Source organism: Balaenoptera physalus (assembly GCF_965194825.1).
Source record: "Balaenoptera physalus genome assembly, chromosome: 2".
Lineage (NCBI taxonomy): Eukaryota > Metazoa > Chordata > Mammalia > Artiodactyla > Balaenopteridae > Balaenoptera > Balaenoptera physalus.
The window spans coordinates 34475752-34499831 of record NC_138883.1 but is presented as its reverse complement, the minus strand read 5'-3'; the positions used below and the strand labels follow the sequence as shown (position 1 = coordinate 34499831).

Sequence of the window (24080 nt, the reverse complement as noted above, 5' to 3'; positions counted from 1 at the left end):
GAAAAGTGTTTTCTTCTTTTGACTCTAATTAAGCTTTCATTTAATTGTTTTCTTCTGTTGACTCAAATTTGTTTAATTCTTACAGTTTTTATTCTGGTAAATAAAAACATGATAAATAATCAAATTTTTTATTTGTCAGACAGTTAATATAAATTAAGTAAAATATTAATTCAGTTGTGCACTATTATCAAAAGTTTTCCAAATTTCCCATAAAATGACCACGTCTAAATATATAGCCTAATGGTCAAAACAAGTTCAACAAAAGATTATTTACAAATATGAGAAGACTGTGGTCCTATAACTCTTTTCTCCACCAAAGTGAACATGTAAATTGTTAGTCCAAGAAAATCACAAACTCTATTAGAAGAATGTACTCCAAACAAGTGATGGAACAGTACCAATTTCTCAGCCTTCCTTTGGCAGCACTACTTTTGATAAACATTCCCCAAATAAATTGTAGATTTCTAGCAAATACTGTAGACATTTTAATCTTGTCAAGATAATGTAAGGAAATGCCCTGAAAGATTTTTAAATTGACTATAATTACCAATATCAGTCCTTAAGATAATTTTGCTGAATAAATAATTGGAGGGTTTTTGTTTGTTTGTTTGTTTTTGTTTGTCTGGGTTTTTTTTCCTACCACATAGGTTGATTGATGCTTAACATAGTGCCTTTCCCGTCTTACTTGAACTCAGGTGGTCACCCTCAATTCTTCTATTGCTGGATATTACTAACATGTTTAGCTGTTGTGTGAGTGTGTGTGTGGTTTTTTTTAAAACCCTTTTCCAGTCCCTTCATTGCCTTTGCATGCATTATCTTCCAGGATTCTTCTCTTTTTTGGACCTCTTCCCTGCCACCCATGTGCTTCTTGGTGGGTAGTTATCAGCATATACAGAATTCATTTTCCATTGTATCAAAGACTGAATGACACAGGTCTGCTCCGTCTCTGATCATTTACCTGCATGGGGGTCCAGTTTAATACTGTTCCTTTGTGGCTATTTTGAATACTCCCAGCTGCATAAATACACAAGAACACACACAAAGATATACTCAGGGACAATCACTAAATAGCCTTTCCCTTCTGCTTTTCTAAGAGAAACCAAGGTACAAAAAGGAGGCCTCCATGGATCTAGGGTCAGTAACTGAAGCCAGGTGGCCTATCTTCTCAAGCTGCTTCTTTCACTACCCTCTTGCTGATTTGAGAAACAGCAGGAAAATGAATGACAGTTTAAATTTGATTTTTATTTTTGCCTTTCCCCAAATCTCTGCCATCCTGTAAACTCCACCAACTTCTTAGAAAAGGAAGCTCTTCTGTGGTCTAGGCATGTGAAAGTGTTTTAGTAGCAGTGGCTTTAGGTTGTCAGAGATAAAGCCATGCCACAATCCAGATTCAGTGAAGAGTTTCCTGAAAGAATCCAGATGTTGGTGCCATGATGGTTTTCTTAAGAGGTGAGGGACAAACCCTGCTCTTGAGCCAAGCCACTGTGACTCCTGGAGTTTAGCTAAAGCTAAAGGATGGCCCCCTTGAAGGTTGTTTGGTTGGGAGGAACTACACTGTGGACAAAGAGGATAGAAACTAATCCAAAGTGCCAGAAATTAACCCTTGCCATAGCTTAGGTTCTCCTAGGTAGTAGGCTTCAGAAGGAAAATATGAGCTTGGAGGTCATATGAAGGTCTACTTATCCTATATTATCTCTAGTAACTCTGGCAGTAACAGGAGCAAAATAAATCTGGACAAATGCAAGGCGTTTAGATGAATCTGGCAGTGTACACTGGGCTTGTATCAGACATCAAGCAGGCAAGGCTGGAAGATTTGCTTTCTTTGTGCTCAAGGTTTTGGCCATCCTGAAGGAGAATCATTTTGGCAGGGAGTACTTAGTAGTCTACTGCAGGCTTCTCTTGGGTCCAACTGCCATCACCTGTCAATCCACAGGGATGCCCAGCAGGTCACAGCTGACATCCCACAGCCGCCTTGCTACTGTCTCATTACGAGCCTGCGCAGAGACCCATGCCACATGGCAGTCACTGGAAAGGAAAAAGAAAGGCTTAAAGCACAGGGTTAAGAATGGAGTCTGCTCTCTGCCTGGGATAAGGAACACAACAGAAAAACAACCCAGGGATGACATGTGCTTTGGGCGCTTCACAGTACCAATGTTTGTCCTATCTCTGCATCCTCCAATGTTTACCTCAGAGAAAATGTAATCACCATTTTAGAGCTCACTAGACCACACCAGATCAGAATGCTTTGTTTGATATATAATGTGTATCATTTAGTCTTTATATTCCCCTTTGTGTATATATATGTATTTAACTATAATATCAGTGCCTGCCTGACTACTGTGTATGTCCATCTTATTCAAACATGTCTCTAAGGTCCACTCTATAGCACCTTGTACAGTGTCATGTAGCTGAGATACTGCTATTTACATTGGTCATAGATGCTTGGAGTGGTTAAAAAAAATCCTTCTTCTTTCTGGTCTGCCTGCAGTTATAACTGTTTTTAAACTCAAAGAACAAGCCTTATAAGTGTAGTACTTCTGTTTAAGGGAACTCACCAATACCACCAGCAAAACCTGCCATTTCTGAGTGAAAAGACTATCACTGATGACCAAGAGGGTCTGGATGACTCTCTGGAAATGATTTGGCCTCTGTAGGCCTCTATAGCCTCCAATGCACTAAGCCTTAAATTCTTTATAAGTTTATGGTGAACAGCAAATGATACAAAGGACATGAAAATGCCCTGTAAGCTAAGACATGCTGTAAAAATTATTCAAATACAAAATTCAAATATTACATACAATAAGAGTTACTGAAGTATGGTTATGACATCAGCATGGTCATGATGCTGATATTTCCAGTGGGACTTTGGTAAGTATTAATCAGTATAGGTAAAAGATTGACCAATTTCAAAACTTACTATAAAGCTACTGTAATCAAGATAGTGTTATACTGGCATAGGGATACACATGTAAATGAACGGAATAGAATTAAAAGTACAGAAGTAAACCCTCACATTTACAGTCAACTGATTTTTGGTAATACTACTGTTATAGACTGATTCATGTCCCCCCAAATCCATAGGTTGAAGCTCTAACCCACATGTGACTATAATGAAGATAGGGTCTTTAAGGAGGTAATTAAGGTTAAATGAGGTCATAAGGGTGAGGCCTTAATCCAATAGAACTAGTGTCCTTATTAAGAAGAGAAGCAGACACCAAGAATATATGCACACAGAGGAAAGGCCATGTGAGGACATAGCAAGAAGGTAACCATCTGCAACGCAGAAGAGAGGCCTCACCAGAGACTAGCCCTGCCAGCATCTTGATCTTGAACTTCCAGCCTCCAGAACTGTGATAAAATAAATTGTCATTTAAGCCATCTAGTTTGTGGTATTCTGTCATGGCAGCCCGAGATGGACTAATACAGCTATCATGACAATTCAGCAAAGAGAAAATAATCTGTTCAACAAATGGTTCTGGGACAATTGGATATCCAAATGCAAAAGAATGAAGTTGGAAACCCTACCTCATACCATATACAAAAATTAACAAAAATGGATCATAGGGAATTCCCTGGCAGTCCAGTGGTTAGGATTCTGCTCTCACTGCCAGGGGCCCAGGTTTGATCCCTGGTCAGGGAACTAAGATCCCACACGTTGTGTGGCATAGCCAAAAAAAAAAAAAAAAAAAAGTAGAGAGGGCAGACAGCAGAAGCAAGAAGAACTACAATTCTGCAGCCTGTGGAAGAAAAACCACATTCACAGAAAGATAGGCAGAGGACTTTGTACCAGATGAAGGAACAAGAAAAAACCCCAGAAAAACAACTAAATGAAGTGGAGATAGGCAACCTTCCAGAAAAAGAATTCAGAATAATGATAGTGAAGATGATCCAGGACCTCAGAAAAAGAATGGAGGCAGGGCTTCCCTGGTGGCCCAGTGGTTAAGAATCCGCCTGCCAATGCAGGGGACACGCGTTCGAGCCCTGGTCCAGGAAGATCCCACATGCTGTGGAGCAATGAAGCCCGTGCGCCACAACTACTGAGCCTGCGCTCTAGAGCCCGTGAGCCACAAATACTGAGCCTGCTCGCCTAGAGCCTGTGCTCCGCAACAAGAGAAGCCACCGCAAGGAGAAGCCCACAAACCGCAACGAAGTGTAGCCCCTGCTCCCCGCAACTAAAGAAAGCCCGCACACAGCAACAAAGTCCCAACACAGCCAAAAATAAACAATTAAAAAAAAAAAAAGCTGCTCAACATCACTAATTATTAGAGAAATACAAATCAAAACTGCAATCAGGTATCACCCATCTCACACCAGTTACAATGGGCATCATCAGAAAATCTACAAACAACAAATGCTGGAGGGGGTGTGGAGAAAAGGGAAACCTCTTGCACTGTTGGTGGGAATGTAAATTGATACAGCCACTATGGAGAACAGTATGGAGGTTCCTTAAAAAACTAAAAATAGAATTACCATATGATCTAGCAATCCCACTACTGGGCATATACCCAGAGAAAACCATAATTCAAAAAGACACATGCACCCCAATGTTCATTGCAGCACTATTTACAATAGCCAGGTCATGGATGCAACCTAAATGCCCATCAACAGACGAATGGATAAAGAAGATGTGGTACCTATATACAATGGAATATTACTCAGCCATAAAAAGGAACGAAATTGAGTCATTTGTTGAGACGTGGATGGATCTAGAGATTGTCATACAGAGTGAAGTAAGTCAGAAAGAGAAAAACAAATATCATATATTATTGCATGTATGTGGAACCTAGAAAAATGGTACAGATGAACTGGTTTGCAGGGCAGAAAAAGAGACACAGATGTAGAGAACAACGTATGGACACCAAGGGGGGAAAGTGGCGGGGGTGGGGGTGGGGGCGGGGCTGGGGGTGTGATGACTTGGGAGATTGGGATTGACATGTATACTCTGATGTGTACAAAATGGATAACTAATAAGAACCTGCTGTATAACAGGGAGATCAGCTCGGTGCTTTGTGACCACCTAGAGGGGTGGGATAGGGAGAGTGGGAGGGAGGGAGACGCAAGAGGGAAGAGATATGGGGATATATGTGTATGTATAGCTGATTCACTTTGTTATAAAGCAGAAACTAACACACCATTGTAAAGCAATTATACTCCAATAAAGATGTTAAAAAAAAAAGAACCTGCTGTATAAAAAATAAATAAAATAAAATTCAAAAAGAAAAACAAAAGGATCATAGTCCTGACCGTAATGTTAAAACTATAAAACTGTTGGAAGAGAACAGTAATAAATCTTTGTGACCTGGGGCTAGGCAATAGTTTCTTAGATAAGACACCAAAAGCATAAGTGATAAAAGAAAAAATAGATAAATGAGACCTCATCAAAATTAAAAACTTCTGTTCTTCAAAGGACACCATGAAGAAACTGAAAAGACAAACCAACAGAATGGGAGAAAATATTTGCAAATCATATACCTGATAAAGGACTCATATTTAGATTATATAAAGAACTGTTACAACTAAACAACAAAAAGACAATCCAATTTTAAAATGGGCAAAGGATTTGAATAGACATTTCTCCAACAAAGATATAGAAACAGAGAATAAGCACATGAAAAGATGTTCAACATCATTAGCAGGAAAATGCAAATGAGAACCACAATGAGATACTACTCTATACATACTCAGATAGCTAATATCAAAGGACAGACAGACAATAACAAGTGTTAACAAGGATGTGGAGAAATTGGAACCCTCATATACTGCTTGTGGCAATGTAAAATGGTGCAGCCACTTTGGAAAACAGTCTGATAGTTTCTCAACAGCTAAAGTAGAGTTAAAATATGACCCATATTCCAGTGAGATTACATTTCTGGGTTTATACCCAAGAGAACTATCCATACAAAATGTGTACATGAATGTTCAAAGCAGCATTATCTTAATAACCCAAAAATGGGAAAAAATCCAAATGCCCATCAACTGATGAATGGACAAATGAAGATGGTGTATCCATAAAATAAGATATTTGGCAATAAAAAAGAATGAAGGGGCTTCCCTGGTGGCGCAGTGGTTGAGAATCTGCCTGCCAATGCAGGGGACACGGGTTCGAGCCCTGGTCTGGGAGGATCCCACATGCCGTGGAGCAGCTGGGCCCGTGAGCCACGATTACTGAGCCTGCGCATCTGGAGCCTGTGCTCCGCAACAAGAGAGGCCGCGATGGTGAGAGGCCCGCGCACCGTGATGAAGAGTGGCCCCCGCTTGCCGCAACTGGAGAGAGCCCTCGCACAGAAGCGGAGACCCAACACAGCCATAAAATAAAAAAATAAAAAAAATTAATTAATTAAAAAAAAAAAAAAAAAAAAAAGAATGAAGTATTGATACACCCTCTAGCATGGATGAACCTTTAACATGTAATGCTAAGTGAAAGAAGCCAGTCACAAAAGGCCATATATTATATAATTCCAACTGTATAGGCAAATCTATAAAGACAAAAAGTTGTAGTAGTTTCCGGCAGAAAAGAACAACCAGTGCAAAGGTCCTAAAGCTTCAATCAAGACAGACTTCTATGTTCATGTCTTGCTAGCGGTCTACATGGCTGCTGTTGGATCTTCAAAATGCTTAAAATTAAGAATCCATTGTACTGGAAAGGCTCTTCAAAAGTCAATTCAGTAATTATGGATTTGAAGCTGACTCTAAGCCATTCAGTCAAAACCAAGATAAAGGGTTATTTAATTTTTTAAAATCCCCAGGGAAGAAGAATCCAGTCACTCTTGGAAAATCATTCCAGTGTACAAAACTAAATAATCTATCTTCTTGCACTTCAGACCTGCATTTCCAACTATCCGCTACACAGTTCTACTCACATATCTTATGGATAACACACTCAACATGTACAGAGCCGGGTTTATTACGTAGTGGGCAATTGTTACTCTTTGGTTGAACACCCACCCCACATTTTTTTGGCAATAGAAACCTGATTTCTTTCTATGGAATTACCTCTTCCTCTTGGATATAGTTTGAAGATCCCATTAATCAAATGCCTGCCTGTCCTCCTGTAGCCAAGCTAGTGGGGGTGAGAGAATGGAGGCGATGATCGGGGCAGGAAGGAGACCCAATGCTTCCTCCCTGGAGAGTGGATGGTGGGCAACACAACAGACTGAAGACAGCTGGCGTTCACTCACTCCAGCAGCAGGGTCCTGGCCAGCTGACTGGCCATTCTGACAGTTCGAAGCCTGACTCTTCAGTCTTCCCTTCGAACCTAGGAGTATCCCCATATTTTAATAAATTCTCTTCTTGCTTATGTTAGCCAGCGTCCATTTCCACTGGTTTGGAATCAAAGAACCCTAAGTTATACACATTATTTATCTACATCTTCTGTCTCAGTTAATGTCACAATTAATCTCCTAATAACTCAGGCTTGAACCCAGGTCACCAAATCCTCCTCTACCCCCTCACTTGTTGGTCATCAAGTGGTAAAATTTCTGCCTCTTCAGGGTCTCTCACTTAAACCATTCTCCTCATTCTGGCTGTCATTACCCTACATCAGAAACTCATTCTCTCTCATTTGGGGTACTTCATTCATTCATCAAACGGAGTTACTAAGGATATTTTTCTAAACCACAGACCGGATTGTGGCTCTCTCTACAGAAACAACTTCTGTGGCTCCTCTCCAAGCCTGGCATTTATAGGCCTTTCATGATCTGACTGTCTACCTTTCATTCCAATCTGAGTTTATTTACAGCCCTTTCTCTAAAATTTCGGATTATTTCCACAAAATATTGAATGTGGAGGTGAAACCATGTTAAAATTTTGATCTTATGTGATATCTGGAATTTGCTTCAAAATAATATGGAATGAGAAAAATATGGGAAGGGGTAGTGGATGGGGATGGGGCAGGATTGGCCATGGGTTAATGGTTGTTGAGGCTGATTATGGGTATATGGGGATTCAACATGCTATTTTGTCTATTCCTGTGTATGTTCAAAATTCCCTACAATACAAAGTTTAAAAAGTCTTCACTTATTCAAGAAGGGAGTCCATTGATACTATTTTAGTCCTGAAGGCAATGGAGAAATACAGATTCAAATTCTTTTTAATGTGAAAAAATAGAACTAGGAGTCCAAAAAGGAACAAAGAAAACTAGACTGACATAAAAAAATGTAGGAAGAAAAGAAACAACCAGAAAGCATAATCATCCATATCAAAGATGGCATGAATAAAATCAAACCTAGCAGTTACCACAAAAAAATGTGAATGGGACAAATTCCCCTATTAAAAGATAAAACAGCATCATTAGCAGCATCATTAACTACCCTCATCCCTAGAGTCAAGAGACAAAAGCCATATTGGACAATGTACTTTTTAAAAAAGGTAAGGTATACATACAGACAATGGAATATTACTCAGCCATAAAAAAGAATGAAATAATGCCATCTGCAGCAACATGGATGGACCTAGAGATTATCATACTAGGTGAAGTAAGTCAGACAGAGAAAGACAAATATCATATGCCATCACTCATGTGTGGAATCTAATTGTTAAAAATAACACAAATGAACTTATTTACAAAACAGAAACAGACTTACAGATATCGAAAACAAACTTATGGTTACCAAAGGGGAAACATGGTGCGGAGGGATAAATCAGGAGCCTGGGATTAATATACACACACTACTATATCTAAGATAGATAACCAACAAGGACCTACTGTATAGCACAGGGAACTCTACTCAATATTCTATGATAACCTATATGAGAAAAGAATATGAAAAAGAATGAATATATGTATATGTATAACTGAATCACTTTGCTGTACACCTGAAACTAACACCACATTGTAAATCAACTATAGTCTAATATAAAATGAAAATTTAAATAAATAAACACCCCTCCCCCCCCAAATAAATAAAAAGGGTACGGTACACCAGACAAATCCAAATTATTTCCTGTGGGCAATAAAATTCCATCTTCAAAAACAGATACATTCATACCTGAAATGGTTCCCATTTAGAACTTCAAGACCTTCTGTTAAGGCACAGTACAGGCTGGTCTGGGCTCCCTGCTGAGGGGTCTTGATGAAGAAGGAGAAAAGCCACCAAATCCATCTCATGAGGTATGAGTGCCGAACCAATTCAGAGTTGACTGTGCCAGGGTGTACAGAGTACGTTGTAACGCCAGAGCCTGATGTGGGGATGCGATATAGAGAGGAGAAGACAGGACTTGATGTTGCCAAGTGACCAAAGAGAGCAGAAGACATGAATAAACATTTGCCCCATGTGGACTCCTTTCCCATGATGCTATCGCAAGCACTCCTCACAGTAATTTATACCTTCATTTCACAGATTACAATTAAGGCTCAGAGAGGTTATTAACTGCTAGGAAGCAGCAGAGCCAGGACCTCTCAGAAGCACTTGACACTGTTGACCACTCTCATCCTAAAGCTGCCTTTTCATTGGCTTTCATGATCCCACACCTCTTCTGGTTTTTTTAACCTTTCTGGGATGCATCCTCTTGTTTCCTGGACCGGTTCATCATCTTCTACCCAAACTTTAAATGTTAAGAGTTCTCATGGCTCACTAAATTCCCTCTCTGTAACTTTATAGCACTCATTTTTATCTATGGTCCAAGTGGCTCCTTTTAACACTTGGCTGACAATAAAAGGCAGTATAATGTGGTGGTTAAGGGTATGGACTTTGTAGTCAGACTGCCCAGTTTCAAATCCAAGCTTTACCACTCACTAGCTGTGTAACCTTCCTGATGTTGTGACTTAGTTTCCTCATCTATAAAATAGGGATAATTATAATACCTACACCTCACAGAGCTGTTCTCAGGATTAAATGAGTTCATGTGTAAAAGAGCTTAGAATACTGTCTGGTGCATGATAAGTGCTAAATGACACTTATGCATGTGCTATTTCAGGTCCCCAATTCTTTTCTAGAAACCCTGGGGTCAGAAATGTTTCCAATTTTTTAAATTTTATTTTATATATATAAAATGTCTATTACCTACTCTCCCTAGTACAGGTGAGGTTTTGCTGCCAAATGTGTTTTGGTATCAAGCTTAGGAAAAAACTGAGTTTTCAGGCCTTTGTGGATTTCACAATTACAGAAAAAGGACTGTGGACCTGTATTATTTTCCACTTGACATCTACTCTAGATGACCCATAGTAATGCAGACTCAGAGGTCCAAAACTGACTTCATGTATTTAAGGCCAAACCTGGTTCTTGCAGTGTTCCCTGCACTTTCAACCAGGCAGGCACACAGGACCAGTCCTTAAGGATCCACCACCTCACCATGCATCTCCAATCGACAAGCCCTGTGATTTTCACATCCTAAATATCTCTCAGGAGTGTCTATTACCCTCCATCTCCACCACCCTAGTCCAAGCTACCCTCACTTCTTACCTCAACCACAGAAATCACCTGCTGCATCCACTCTTGCCCTCATTTTAAAAAAGGATTCCATTTTAACAGTTTTCCATTGTTCTTAGAATAAACACTAAAATCCTTACTGTGGCCTCTCTGGATTTCACCTTCACCTACCTTACCAGTCTCAGCTCAGACCTCTTGCTTTCTACATTCTAACTATGACTGCCTTTTCTCAGTTTCTCAAGCAGAGACCAGACCCTCAGCCATTCTCTTCCTTCTGCCTGGAATGTTCCTCAGCCCCCTCAGCTGCCTCACCCCACCCACACTGTAACCCATTTAATTTCTAATCATCCTGCAAGGGCTCAGCTTGCAACTCACTCCCTCAGAAAAGTCCTTCCTGTTCCTTCAGACTGAATAAGGTTCTCCCCACCACCCCCCTGCCAATCCATTATAGGTCCTCGTAATTCCCCTTTATAGCATTTATCACAATTATAATTAAATAACAACAATGAAAAGGAAACTGTCTAGACGTTGTTCAGGAAATGAATAAACTAAAGCACATCTACACTATGAAACACAATGCAGCCAACAAAAGTAATGGGGTAAATCTCTATGTACTACATGGAAAGATCTCTTAGATACTGTGTTGGAATTTCACTTCCTTATGTATGATATATACATATGTAAATGCACAAGAAAATAATTGGAATGGTGCACATCAAGTTGTTGACAGTGGTATCTTGAGGGGAGAAAAGCAGAAAGGGAAGAGAGGAGAATAACTATATACTTCCATCTTATTTGAACTTCATACAATGAGAATTATTCATGCATTACTAGACTGATTTTACATGTGACAGTTGTATAAATACTTGCTAATTATTTCTCTCTCCCATTGGATGTGAACCACTCCACCCTCAAACCCGTAATCCAGTGTGTAAAATAGCATGGACGCTGAATACGTGGCTGTTGAATGGCTGAATGAATGCCTCTTCCGTCATGCCCAGGTTTCTGTCATTGCATCGTAGCTATTTCCCACCTAATCCTCATACCTATCAGGTTTTCTCACTCGTGTGGCCTCTGCTTTTATCTGATCCTCACAGCTGGGTCCATCTCTCCACTTCCAGGCCACCCTAGCTCCCTGACCAACCTTTGGATGGTTTTCACCATCCAGTTACCCTGATCTATCCCAAGCTGATAAAGGATGTTATGCCCTGGGCATAGACATAACTCTCCATCTCACAGCTGTCCATGTGGTTTGACGATCCTGTTCCAACGATGGGGCTAATGCGTCTGATACCTTCAGCCTGAATTCTGCCTGCCTTAATCCTAAGCAACTCTAATTGTCCACCCTGGATTTCCTGTTCTATTTATTGGAAATCCATAGTAGACCGTTCTAAGGACCTCTGTTTAGTTGTGACTGGAGACTCCCCTCCTCAAGCATACGTTTCCCTCTTGTTTGACCCTTTGTTGTTAGGGAGACCCCCTCCATAGTCCCAGCACCTGTTTTATCCTAATGGTCGTAGCCAGTGCCAGTTCTGGTGCCTCCCTCCTATCTAGTTTCACTACGAGTCAAAAAACTTGATTTGCTCATGAGGCCTGAATTAATCATGACAATAACCCGTGAAGCAGTCCCATTTTACATATGAGGAAATAAGTCTTGAAAAGTTAAGCAACTTGCTGCAGGTCATGCAGCTAGTAACTGCCAAAGCCCAGCCTTCAGAATTTTCCCGTTACCTCCCAGTCATCTCCAACATTCAGTTGTGGGCTGTTTACTAAAACTATACCCAGGTAGAGCCATGGAAGCAGGTCCTGTCCAGAGGATGGGCTCCAGAAAACAGTTCCTATTCCTGTGGCTTTTAGCTACTTCCCATTGACTCATGTCTCCACACTCATTTCTTCTAAGCCTACCTTTTAGCCTCCGGGCGAGTTCCTGGGTAAAGAGAATGTTGGCTAACTTGCTGTGACAGTAGGCCAGACCTGCATGGTAGAACTTCTCACCCTGCAGGTTATGGAAATGGATCCTTCCCAGGTGATGTGCTAAGGAAGACACATTCACTATCCTTGATGGGGCTGATTCCTTCAACTTCTCTAGCAACAGGTGGGTCAGGAGGAAGTGACCTTTGAGAAAAAGTAGAATTAACAGAGTTAAGGGCCAATGTGAGGGTGAAGGGAGTAGTGGTGAGCCTGGCTCAGCTATGGAAGGCAGAGCATTCAAGAATAAGGCTTTTTGGGCTTCCCTGGTGGCACAGTGGTTGGGAGTCCGCCTGCCAATGCAGGGGACACGGGTTCGAGCCCTGGTCCGGGAAGATCCCACATGCCGCAGAGCAGCTGGGACCGTGAGCCACAATTACTGAGCCTGAGCATCTGGAGCCTGTGCTCCGCAACAAGAGAGGCCGCGATAGTGAGAGGCCCGTGCACTGCGATGAAGAGTGGCCCCCACTTGCCACAACTGGAGAAAGCCCTCGCACAGAAACGAAGACCCAACACAGCCATAAATAAATAAATAAATAAAATTTAAAAGAATAAGGCTTTTTGCCTCATTAATTCATTATCAACTACAGAATAAGTTCAGTGACGGTTTGGGGAAATAGGAACAGCCAAAGACATGAGACATCTTTCTAAGAGGTAGGTCTGGATTATGTGAATATGAATATGAAGTCATGTCTTATTCCAACTTTGAATAACATCACTGTTTAAGAGCAGGTGGCCTCTACTTGATGCTGGCCACAAGCGTCGCTACAAAGAAAGCAACACAGCCCCCAATCCAATTAGGTTGTTCAAAAATATTCTAAGGTAAATTGAATCTGAAGCACAGATTAAAAAGTGGGAGGAACCTCAAGTGAGCCTGAGCTTTCAGGCAGGACCACACTATTTATTATACACTTATAGTCTATTATGGCCCAAAGGTCTAATCACACCACAAAGAAGGCTCCATATGACCCTAAGTTTTCCAAGGGGAACTTTAGTTTCCCTCTAGCTTTGTGATGAGACACAATTTCTTACCTAAGTGGTTGACTCCTATGTGCATCTCAAAGCCGTCGGCTGTCTTGGAGTAGGGACACATCATCACTCCTGCATTGTTGATCAAAATGTGGAGATGCTTTTCCTCTGCAGGGAAGAGGGGATGGAGTGTGGAAGTGGCCAGCCACAGCTGTTACATCTTTGAAATCTGCCCCATACCCATGCTTTGAAAATGAGGATGCATGGCTTCAATCTTTCCTCTCATACTTATTTTGTTTTTTTTTTTTCATTTTAAGACTTTAGTTGAATCATACATACTCTTAATACAGGGCAAAATTCCACCTGACACTACCAAATGGCCTTTCCAATCTTTCCAATTCAGGAGCTACTTACTCAGTGCTTTTGGGAAGTGTTCTGTCTATCTCTCCCAACAGAAAGACTTCTCAAGCTGAATGGGAAATCCCAAAACAAGAGAAAAAGGATACTCTCTATGCCTCCCTGCCGCTCGGATTCAGGCCCCCAAAGAAACACTGGTTTCACCTCTTTGTTTCATCTGCCAACTCTCTCTTATGATTTATTTCCTCATGTGAGTTGTAATTTCTGACTAAAAGTATGTATCAGTGGAAGTTGCTTCCCTTGGGAGGCCTAGATCCCTGGGTTATGAGGGAATAAGCCTACAATGTGCTCTTGGACTCAATTTTGATGTGATACTATGGGGTTTTACACTAATTTCTCAGCTCAAGTTTCTTGCACCAGTTGGTGGTGTGAATGAATTCCCTCCCACCTCATAAATGATGTCAGCTTGAAGTTCTAATTTCTTGCAGATGACCGTTTATCCATCCACGTTCTAGAGAGATGATAAGCTTCTTTGTTATGTCCCTGAGCTGGTGGCCTGGGGTTTTTTTAAAGCTCCCTGTAACAAGGACCAGATGGCTTTTTGTGAATCCCAACCTTATGTGGAGCCTCAGATACAGACAGCAACCCAGCCCTCAACATCCTGAGGTCTCATCTCCTATCCCTGTACGGATATTTGAACTCCAGACCTTAAAGCCCATATTGAGTTCTGGTACACGTATGAGATTTCTGGCTTTAGTTCTTATGCACTGCTATGAATTTTTGAATTCATTTTTTGTTTCTTCCTCTTGAGTATTTCCCTTTGTTACTAATGAGTTCAGCTATGAATCAGAAGTATTTGGCTATATTCTGTCTAGCATTTCTATGTGTCAGAGAGGGAGAGGAATCTTTTCTTTTTAGCTAAGTCTGCAATGTTGATTGCAAGACCCACAGCATAGTCTCCAGTTCCACACTTACCTGCTAAGAAGCCCTTAGCAAAGGCTCGAATAGATTTAGTATCAGCCAAGTCCAGTTTCCGCACCAACACCTGTTGGTTCCCTGTCATGATCTGGATCTCTCTGGCCACCAACTCCCCCTTTTGCACATCCCGGCAAGCTAAATATACACGGGCTCCTGTCAACCAACATATAAAAGAGACAAACTGTCGGCTCTGTTTTTGAGTGAGCATCAAAGACCTAATACTAATGTTAAATGTTATTTTCTACTGTATTTTTAAAAAAGGAATTACCCCTACTTCACACAGAGGTATCTGATGAACATATCAGGAAAGAAAAATAAATCAATAATATTCATTGTATCCATTATATGTAGAACATTGTACTAGTATCAGACCAGCAAATCAGCGGGGCACTTGGAATGTTCTTGAATTCCAAGACTGGGAGGAAATAATGAGAATGGTCATCATTGCAAGGGATAAAATAGCAGTAGCAAGAAGACCTAAATAGACATTTCTCCAAAGAAGATCTACAGATGGCCAGTAGGCATGTGAAAAGATGTTTAACATCGCTAATTATTAGAGAAATGCAAATCAAAACTACAATGAGATATCATCTAACACCAGTCAGAATGGCCATCATTAAAAGTCTACAAATAAATGCTAGAGAGGGTGTGGAGAAAAAGGAACGCACCTACACTGTTGGTGGGAATATAAATTGGTGCAACCACTATAGAAAACAGTATGGAGGTTCCTCAGAAAACTAAAAATAGAATTACCATATAATCCAGCAATCCACTCCTGGGCATATATCTGGACAAAACTATAATTCAAAAAGATACATGTACCCCTATGTTCATAGCAGCACTATTCACAATAGCCAAGATATGAAACAGCCTAAATGTCCCTTGATAGATGAATGGATAAAGAAGATGTGGTACATATATACAATGGAATATTACTCAGCCATAAAAAAAGAATGAAATAATGCCATTTGCAGCAATATGGATGCAACTAGAGATTATTACACTAAGTAAGTCAGAAAGAGAAAGACAAATACCATATGATATCACTTATACATGGAATCTAAAATATGACACAGATGAACCTATCTACAAAACAGAAACAGACTCACATAGAGAACTAACTTGTGGTTCTCAAGGTGGGGGTGGTGGGGGATGGATGGACTGGGAGTTAGGGATTGGCAGATGCAAGCTATTACATATAGAATGGATGGACAACAAGGTCCTACTGTGTAGCACAGGGAGCTGTATTCAATATCCTATGATAAACCACAATGGAAAAGAATATATTAATAAAAGAATGTATATATATGTATAACTGAATCACTTTGCTGTACAGCAGAAATTAACATTGTGAATCAACTATACTTCAATTAAAAAAAACCAACAGTGGCAGGAGGGAATTAGAAGCAGATGAACTTGCCTCTTTGAGCTAGCTCTTTGGCTGTCTCCTTCCCGATGCCTGTGTTGGCTCCAGTGACCACAGCGACCTTCCCAGGAAGCTGGACGGTTGATGTACACACCCCGCTGGACAGCATTTTCCTGCAGACAGAGGAGAGCTCATCAGTTCTTCATTCTCTTTGTCTCAGCCAGAGATTCCTGCAACACCCCCGTGTCTACAGGCCCCAAGGCTGAGGGCTGTTTTGGTTCCTTCTACTGCTGTCTTTTTATAGATTAAAGGAAGGTTGGAGGAAAGAAAACAAAATTTTCTGCTCTTAAGATTTTCTTGCTCGGGCTTCCCTGGTGGCACAGTGGTTAAGAATCTGCTTGCCAATGCAGGGGACATGGGTTCGAGCCCTGGTCCAGGAAGATCCCACATGCCGCGGAGCAACTAAGCCCGTGCGCCACAACTACTGAGCCCGCATGCCACAACTACTGAAGCCTGCGTGCCTAGAGCCTGTGCTCCACAACAAGAGAAGCCACCTCAGTGAGAAGCCTGCGCTCAGCAACGAAGAGTAGCCCCTGCTCGCCGCAACTGGAGAAAGCTTGCACACAGCAACGAAGACTCAACGCAGCCAAAAATAAATAAATACATTTAGAAAAAATAAATAAATAAGACAAAGAATAATGTAAATAAGTACAAAGGGGAGCTGAGATTCAAGTCCTGGTTTCACTAATTTGAGTCCTTCTTCCTTCATCTTGCTTCTCCAAAAGAATGAATGCACAAACAGGTATTAGTAGGCCTCGGATTGTTCTTTTCTCTGCAAATCTTGGGGGCTCAATTTAAAACAATTTGTTGACTGGGAGATGCATTTTTAAAAGCATTTCAACCTTTTTCATTGAACTTAGAATTGCAAAGTACACACTTCTAGCCACTCAAGTTCCTGCTTAGAACAAACAGGCCATGAAGGAAGCAAACTAACTCAAGGTGACCACCAACGGATATCTTCCTCCTCAGAACAAGCCTCCCTGCTCAGTTTCCCACATCCCTTCAGCTTTAGCTCCAGGAGCCACAACACATCAGGGCCTCTACCCAGCTCTTCCTTCTCCTTAACCAGCAGGAAGAAAAGAGACAATCAACTATGAAAGTCCAGCTCTGGTCGAGCCCCCACGACCTAGCTAGGCGGTTTGGAACATCACCCTTGGAGTGTAACCTTCCTTAGAAAAATCTTGCTGAGGTATGAGCACTATTTTCAGTTCAGGTTCAACTCTTCACTGAGATTCTATGTGGATAAGAGGATGTCGTGGCGGAAAGAGATAAAAAGCAGCGTTTCGGCCGAGTACCAACACCCATGTGTGCCGAGAGGTGGAAGGACTGCGTGTGCAGAGGGGAGGAAAAATACAACTGGAGGAGGGGCTCGAGGGAGGTGGGGAGAAAGGGAGGAAGGGGTGACTGTGGTAAGAAACGGCAGACAATGATCTAGCGCGCCTTCCAGTTCCACTCAGACAGTGACCGCCTCCCCCTTCCCCCGCCCATCCAATCCCCACCGAGGGAAGGAGTGTGTGTCTTCAGTCACTGGTCCACCGTCACTACTGGTGATTTACTCAGCACCAATCAGCAGTGTGCAACTCGCTGCTGATTCTTCGGGGCACTCAGCCAGCCATTGGCTGATGTGTCACCTGGTCAAGAGACCACGACCCTCAACCTCTCCTCCCCACCCCCAAACCCCAGAGCAGGACTCGGACCACCTCCCACCCCCAACTCCTGCTGCGAAGGCAGGTAGAAGGCAGGAGAGTGTGATGAAACCCTTTCATTTCTCTCCTTTACTACATCTGTGCAGAGAAAAAGCAAATCTAACAGCAACAAGAGAGCAAGCATTGGAGCTCCAGATGTCACGATTCGCGTTGAGGAAACAAAGCAGGGTGCTCCGGACTGCAGCCCCTTCCCACGGCCTGGGGTCTCCTGGTATCGCCCTCCTCACCCAGGGCAGCTGGACCTCCTCCGACCAACCGAACTCCCCTACTTGGAGCCCCAACCGAACTCCCCTACTTGGAGCCCCGCGGGGAGTCTTCCTTTCCTTCTTTTGAAGAACAGAGCTTCGATGGGGATGAATGTTCCCCCCGAAGACTTCTCAAGAGAAGGCAATACATTTGCACAGACCTGATCTGGGGTGCAGCGATGTACAGGAGAAAGGGGAGGAGGAAGAGCAGGAGCAGGAGCAGGACCCCAATCATCTCGCGGGGAGGCAGGTGCGGCTGCCGGAGGTGAGCGAGATGCCCCAGCGGCGCTCGCCGGCTGTGGCCTCTCTTCCAAGACACGCCCTAGTAAAGTGCGACAGCCCGGGGAGTAAAGCCGTCTGGGAAATGTAGTCCAAAGCTTGGCATGTGAGCACGCTGTTCGCAGACGCTGAGAGAAGCTGAATTTTGCACCAGATACGCAACGGGTCCCCGACCAGCTAGGATCTAGGGCCTTTGGGATCATCGAACCAGCTCTCCCATGGCCCTTCTGGCCACCATGAAATCTCCCCAGTCCTCTCTGTGCCGGTGCCTAAGTCCAGACCCTGGTTCAGTTTTCCCCAATTATGGGTAGGCGGTTACCGCATGTTTCTCCTGGAGGTCAAATATTGGCGTCTGGGAAATGTTCTAAGGCTGATTGCACAAAAGAGGAGCCGTTGGAGTCTGACGGTTGGGGGGGAGGGGGGAATCTTTCCTCCTTAGGGATTCCTTCACGCAAAGAAGCAGAAACAATCGGTCCCTGAAGACACTACCAGGAGAATCATTTTATTGTGTCTTTGTGGAATTATAATGAAATATAAAGTATAATATCATAATTTTCCTGGTGTTTGAGTGTTAATTGATGATAGAATATAGTTTTCTTGATGACTTGGGTTAGTTATATTAACTCCCAGGGTAGCAATGGATTTCTCAGATTAGCACAGTTGGTTTTGCCTACTCATGAAAGTATTTAATCCTGTCTTGAATTAAAGCCATGGAAACTCTCTGGGAACAAGCAGCTTCCCTGGTCAGTCACTCCTTTCAGTCTGCCCTCTAAGGACTATGTCTCGTTTCCTTGGGGGTGAAGGTGGGGAATGTTTTAAGTCATTATCTGTCTGTGGTCCCTGACTGCACACAGTAATGTATTCCGGTTCTTCTGGATAATTCATTTCCATTTGATTGAAAGACACATATTCCAAGCTCAATTTGAACCAATATATTTTATAGCAATTGGAGAGGAGAGGGTTTCCTTCACACAATACAAATTTCTACTGATTTAACATTATATTAAATAAGTCATCAGATTTTGTCACATGCTCATTATTGGGTTACCTAATATTTGAATAGAGTTTTACACCTGTATTAAAAGCCTTTCCCATGTTTTGTTCCTTATTCATTCACTCATTTTTTTGACAAATGTTTATGGTATTCCTACAATGTACTAGGCACTGTGCTGAGGTCCAGCAAGGAGCCAGGGAGAAATTACCTCTGCAACAAGTGATCGGGGCTTCCCTGGTGGTGCAGTGGTTAAGAATCTGCCTGCCAATGCAGGGGACACGCGTTTGAGCCCTGGTCCGGGAAGATCCCACATGCTGCGGAGCAACTAAGCCCGTGAGCCACAACTACTGAGCCTGTGCTCTAGACCCTGCAAGCCACAACTACTGAGTCCGTGTGCCACAACTACTGAGTCCGTGTGCCACAACTACTGAAGCCCACGTGCCACAACTACTGAAGCCCACATGCCACAACTACTGAAGCCCGCCCGCCTAGAGCCTGTGCTCCACAAGAGGAGCCACCACAATGAGAAGCCCGTGCACCGCAACGAAGAGTAGCCCCCGCTCGCCACAACTAGAGAAAGCCCGCGCACAGCAACAAAGACCCGACGCAGCCAAAAATAAATAAATTGAAAAACAAACAAACAAACAAAAACAAAAAAACAAGTGATCACTGTGAATAAATTGTGATGAGGGTTATGAGGGAAAATAGAGAAATCTTTGGGAGGTCATAGCAGGAGACCTCTCCTGGTCTGGAAATCAGGAAGGCTTCTTTGAGGAAATAACATGTGAGCTGAGGCCTGAGGAAGGCCAGGAGTTAGTGGGCAAGCAACATATAGGCAAGAGTGCTCTGAGCAAAGGACTTGAGTGAGTGCACTTGATGGTGCAGAGTTAAAACAGGGGCCACTAGAACAACGGAAAACACTGGTCTAGTCGAGGCACAGGGGCTAGGGGCAGTGCCAGAAATGGCAATAACAACCAGTGCTTATATAGTGCTTATTATGTGCCAGGCCTTGCCCAAGTGCCTTATATCTATTAACCACCTTGATTCTCATAACAACTCTATGAGGTAGGTACTATGATTTTCCCTATTTCACAGAAAAGGAAACTGAAACAACAACAAGGGTAAATACGTTAGCCCAGGACATAGTGGCAGAGCTGGGATTCAAACTTAAGCATGTTGTATCCATGGTCTGTGCCCTTAACTACTGAGCCGTGTTGCCAAAAGATGAGGCTGGAGAACTTCTTCTTATACATATGCACATTTGGGCATCTACACAAAATTTGCATGCAATTGCATCCATAGAACCCAGATTAAAAACAATTGGTTAAGCCTGTCAATTTTAATAATGTAATAGGGAGTTATTTACAAGCAAAAGCGAATTTATTCAGAAATAGCCATAGGAACCCGCAATTCAAGATATGCAAACTATGGTGGCCCATGGGCAAATCCAGAGAACAAGGAAGGGAAGCTTGCTTTTATAGCAAAAGGGGGGGTGGTTGGGAGGGGCTGTGATAATCAAAGAGTCCATTGGAGAAAGCTGGGAATCCAAAGTATGGAGGCGTCTCATTGGTTGGGCTGCTAAAGTCTGATTGGCTGGACTGTATGCAGTGGAGAGTTTTCTTCTTCCTGCTGGATAGTGATGTAGGCCACACTTTCCTGTGGGAGATGTAGGCAAACATCTCTTCCTGTTTGGAGTAATTGATGATGCATGACTGGGCATGAGAGCTCCCCATGTAGGGCTGTCCCACTCCAATTATAGCTGAGGTTTCTTTAGTTAATTCCACAAAATTGATGACTGAAGATGGGTAAACAGAAGAGTCACTTGGAGAGGAAGTTAGAGAAAGTGCAGAGGAGGACCTTGAGGAGCACTCAAATTATGGGATAGGTAGAGAAAGGAAGACTGAAAATGGACTGTGAAAAGGGGACAGAGAGGTTGGAGATGTATTAGCTTGGGTCTGAGCAGGTTAGAGAAACCACACAGTAAATTTGAACAGGGAAATTTTAATATGAAGAATTATTAACCATAACAGAGGATTGGAATGATGAGGAACTGGCTTGTACAGGAGTGATTAAACTTTTCTTATAAAGAAAAGTAAATATTTTAGGCTTTGGGGGCCATCTCTGTTGCAGCTACCAACTCTGCTACCGTAACATGAAAACAGCCATAGACAGTATGTAAATGAATGAGCATGGCTGTGTTCCAATAAAACTTTAATTACACAAACAGGCAGTGGACTGAATTTGGCCTGTGGGTCACAGTTTGCCAACCAGTGTGCTAGTAAGAAGTAAAGAGAACTCTAGGGAATTCCCTGGCAGTCCAGTGGTTAGGACTCCCCGCTTTCACTGCCAAGGGCCAGGGTTCAATCCCTGGTTGGGGAACTAAGATCCCGCAAGGTGTGTGGCATGGCCCAAAAAAAAAAAAAAAAAAAAAAAAGAACTCTAAAGGCTAAAAGAACAGATAAAATAAAAAATAGATATAATTTAAATTTTTAATAGCAGATATACTATAAATAATACAACATAATATAATATATAATAGCCCCTACCTGGGGCTGAGATGGAGCTCCCTAGGAAAAGACCCCTTCTACTCCCAGACTGAAGCCCAGGGCTTGCTGCAGAGTATAGCACACTGAATGGCAGAGAAGTCACTGTCTGCTGCACCACTGAAATTTGCTGGAAATCCACTGTGCTAGGGAAAGCTGTCCACAGGGAAGTGTCTCACTGGAGGCACTCTGCTACAAAACCACCTGAGGGGAGGGTTGCTGGGGGAGGCTGCCGGCCACTGAATGCTGATGGGGCCAGGCACTTGATGGTGCAGAAGCTGCGTGGACCCCAGGAGCCTGGCACTGCGGGAGCCAAGCCTGCTGCAGAAGCCTGCAGAGCTAGCACAACAGAACCAGAAAGCAAGCCCCTTTCCTTCCGCAGTGTCTCTCCAGTGCCATCTATTGACAAAGCTTAATATCGTGCCAGATGCCAAAGAAGAGAATATAGAAAATAGAATGGTCATTTTCCACTCTCATAAAGCAGGCAAAAAGGATGAATTGGAGCTGAAAGGCAGTAAATTGATAACTGGCACCAGAGGGAACCCAGAGGATGTGGTGTAATAGAATGCATTATAAAGGCGTTTAAAGAAGTGGGTACAACACCAAAAGCATGATCCATAGAAGAACAAATTAAGTTAGACTTCATCCAAATTAATAACTTCTGTTCTTTGAAAAATAAAGAGTGGGAGAAAATATTTGCAAATCACATATCTGATAAAGGACTTGTAGTCAGAATATATATTTTAAAAACTCCCCAAACTCAAGATTAAGAAAACAACCCAATTTTTTAAATGGTCTAGTGAATTGAACAGATACTTCAACAAAGAAGATATATAGGGACTTCCCTGGTGGTCCAGTGGTTAAAAATCTGCCTTACAATGCAGGAGATGCGGGTTCCATCCCTGGTCGGGGAACTAGGATCCCACATACTGAGGGGCAACTAAGCCCGCAAGCCACAACTAGAGAGCCTGTGTGCCACAACTACTGAGCCCGAGCACTGCAACTACTGAGCCCACATGCCGCAACTAGAGAGAGAAGCCCACGCACCACAACAAAGAGCTCGTGCGCCACAACAAAGATCCCGTGTGCCGCAACTAAGAACAGACACAGCCAAAAATGAAAGAAAGGAAGGAAGGAAGGAAAGAAGAAAGGAAGGAAGGAAGGAAGGAAGGAAGGAAGGAAGGAAGGAAGGAAGGAAGGGAGAAAGAAAGAAAGAAAGAAAGAAAGAAAGAAAGAAAGAAAGAAAGAAAGAAAGAAAGAAAGAAAGAAAGAAAGAAAGAAAGAAAGAAAGGAAGGAAGGAAGGAAGGAAGGAAGAAAGAAGGAAAGGAAGGAAGGAAGAAAAGATATATAGATGGCAAATGAGTACATTTTTCAAGTGCTCAATATCATTAGTCCTTAGGGAAATACAAATTAAAACAACAATAAAATGCCACTACATACCTACTATAATGGCTAAAGTAAAAAAGACTGACCATATCAAGTATTGATGAGAATGTGGAGCGACTGGAACTCTCATACACTCCTTCTGAGAATGCAAAATGATACAACTACCTTGGAAAACAGTTTGACAATTTCTCAAATAGTTAAATGGGAGTTAAACATACATCTATCCTATGACTCTTAGGTAATTTCCCAAGAGAAATGGAAGTTTATTCATTCAAAGACTTGTATGTGAATGATCATAGACTCTGTGTTATAATAAAAAAATAGGAAACAACCCAAGTGTCTATCAACAGGTGAATGGATAAACAAATTGTAATACATCCACACAATGAATACTACTCAGCAATAAGAAGGAATAGACTTTCAATGCACTCAACAGCCTGAAGGAATCTCAAAGTAACTATGTCGAGTAAAAGAAGCCAGACCAAAATGATTCCATTTATGTAAAATCCTAGAAAACGCAAACTGTAGGTTATAGACTGTGGTGATAGAAAGCAGACCAGTGGCTTCCCGGGGATGGGGGGAAGTGGAGAGGAATGGGAGGGTTTTACCAAGGGGAATGAGGAAACTTTTGGGGTGATGGACATGTTCATTGTCTTGACGGTGGTGATAGACTGTGTGATGAGTGTATGGTAATGTGAAAACTCATCAAATTGTATATTTTCAACATGCGCATATAAATTATACCTCAATAAAACTGTGAAAAATAGAAGTAGGTATTGATCAAGTGTGCCATGCTACTGAGAAGTCAGGCAACAAAGAACTGAGACGTGTCCACTAGATTCAGCACTGTATCAGTCATTG

The 24080-nt window shown here is 42.3% G+C and overlaps 1 protein-coding gene across 3 annotated transcripts; it reads right to left on the bottom strand.

The window, feature by feature from the left end:
* Window positions 1–114: 114 nt before the first annotated feature.
* On the bottom strand, window positions 115–18944 carry RDH11 (retinol dehydrogenase 11). 3 transcript variants are annotated; one of them, XM_082451853.1, is made up of 7 exons: window positions 18178–18932; window positions 16060–16178; window positions 14637–14792; window positions 13368–13472; window positions 12273–12482; window positions 8988–9177; window positions 115–1014 (listed from the first exon to the last, which is right to left on the bottom strand). In XM_082451853.1, exons 1-7 carry the CDS (start codon window positions 18249–18251, stop codon window positions 996–998), a joined length of 873 nt encoding a protein of 290 aa, XP_082307979.1. In that variant the 5' UTR covers window positions 18252–18932; the 3' UTR covers window positions 115–995. The 3 variants fall into 3 exon arrangements, with proteins under 3 accessions (XP_082307979.1, XP_082307980.1, XP_082307978.1); XM_082451854.1 differs by lacking the exon at window positions 115–1014 and adding an exon at window positions 1222–2025 and having other exon boundaries at window positions 12363–12482; window positions 18178–18944; XM_082451852.1 differs by lacking the exon at window positions 115–1014 and adding an exon at window positions 1222–2025 and having other exon boundaries at window positions 18178–18925.
* Between the last annotated feature and the right edge of the window lie 5136 nt (window positions 18945–24080).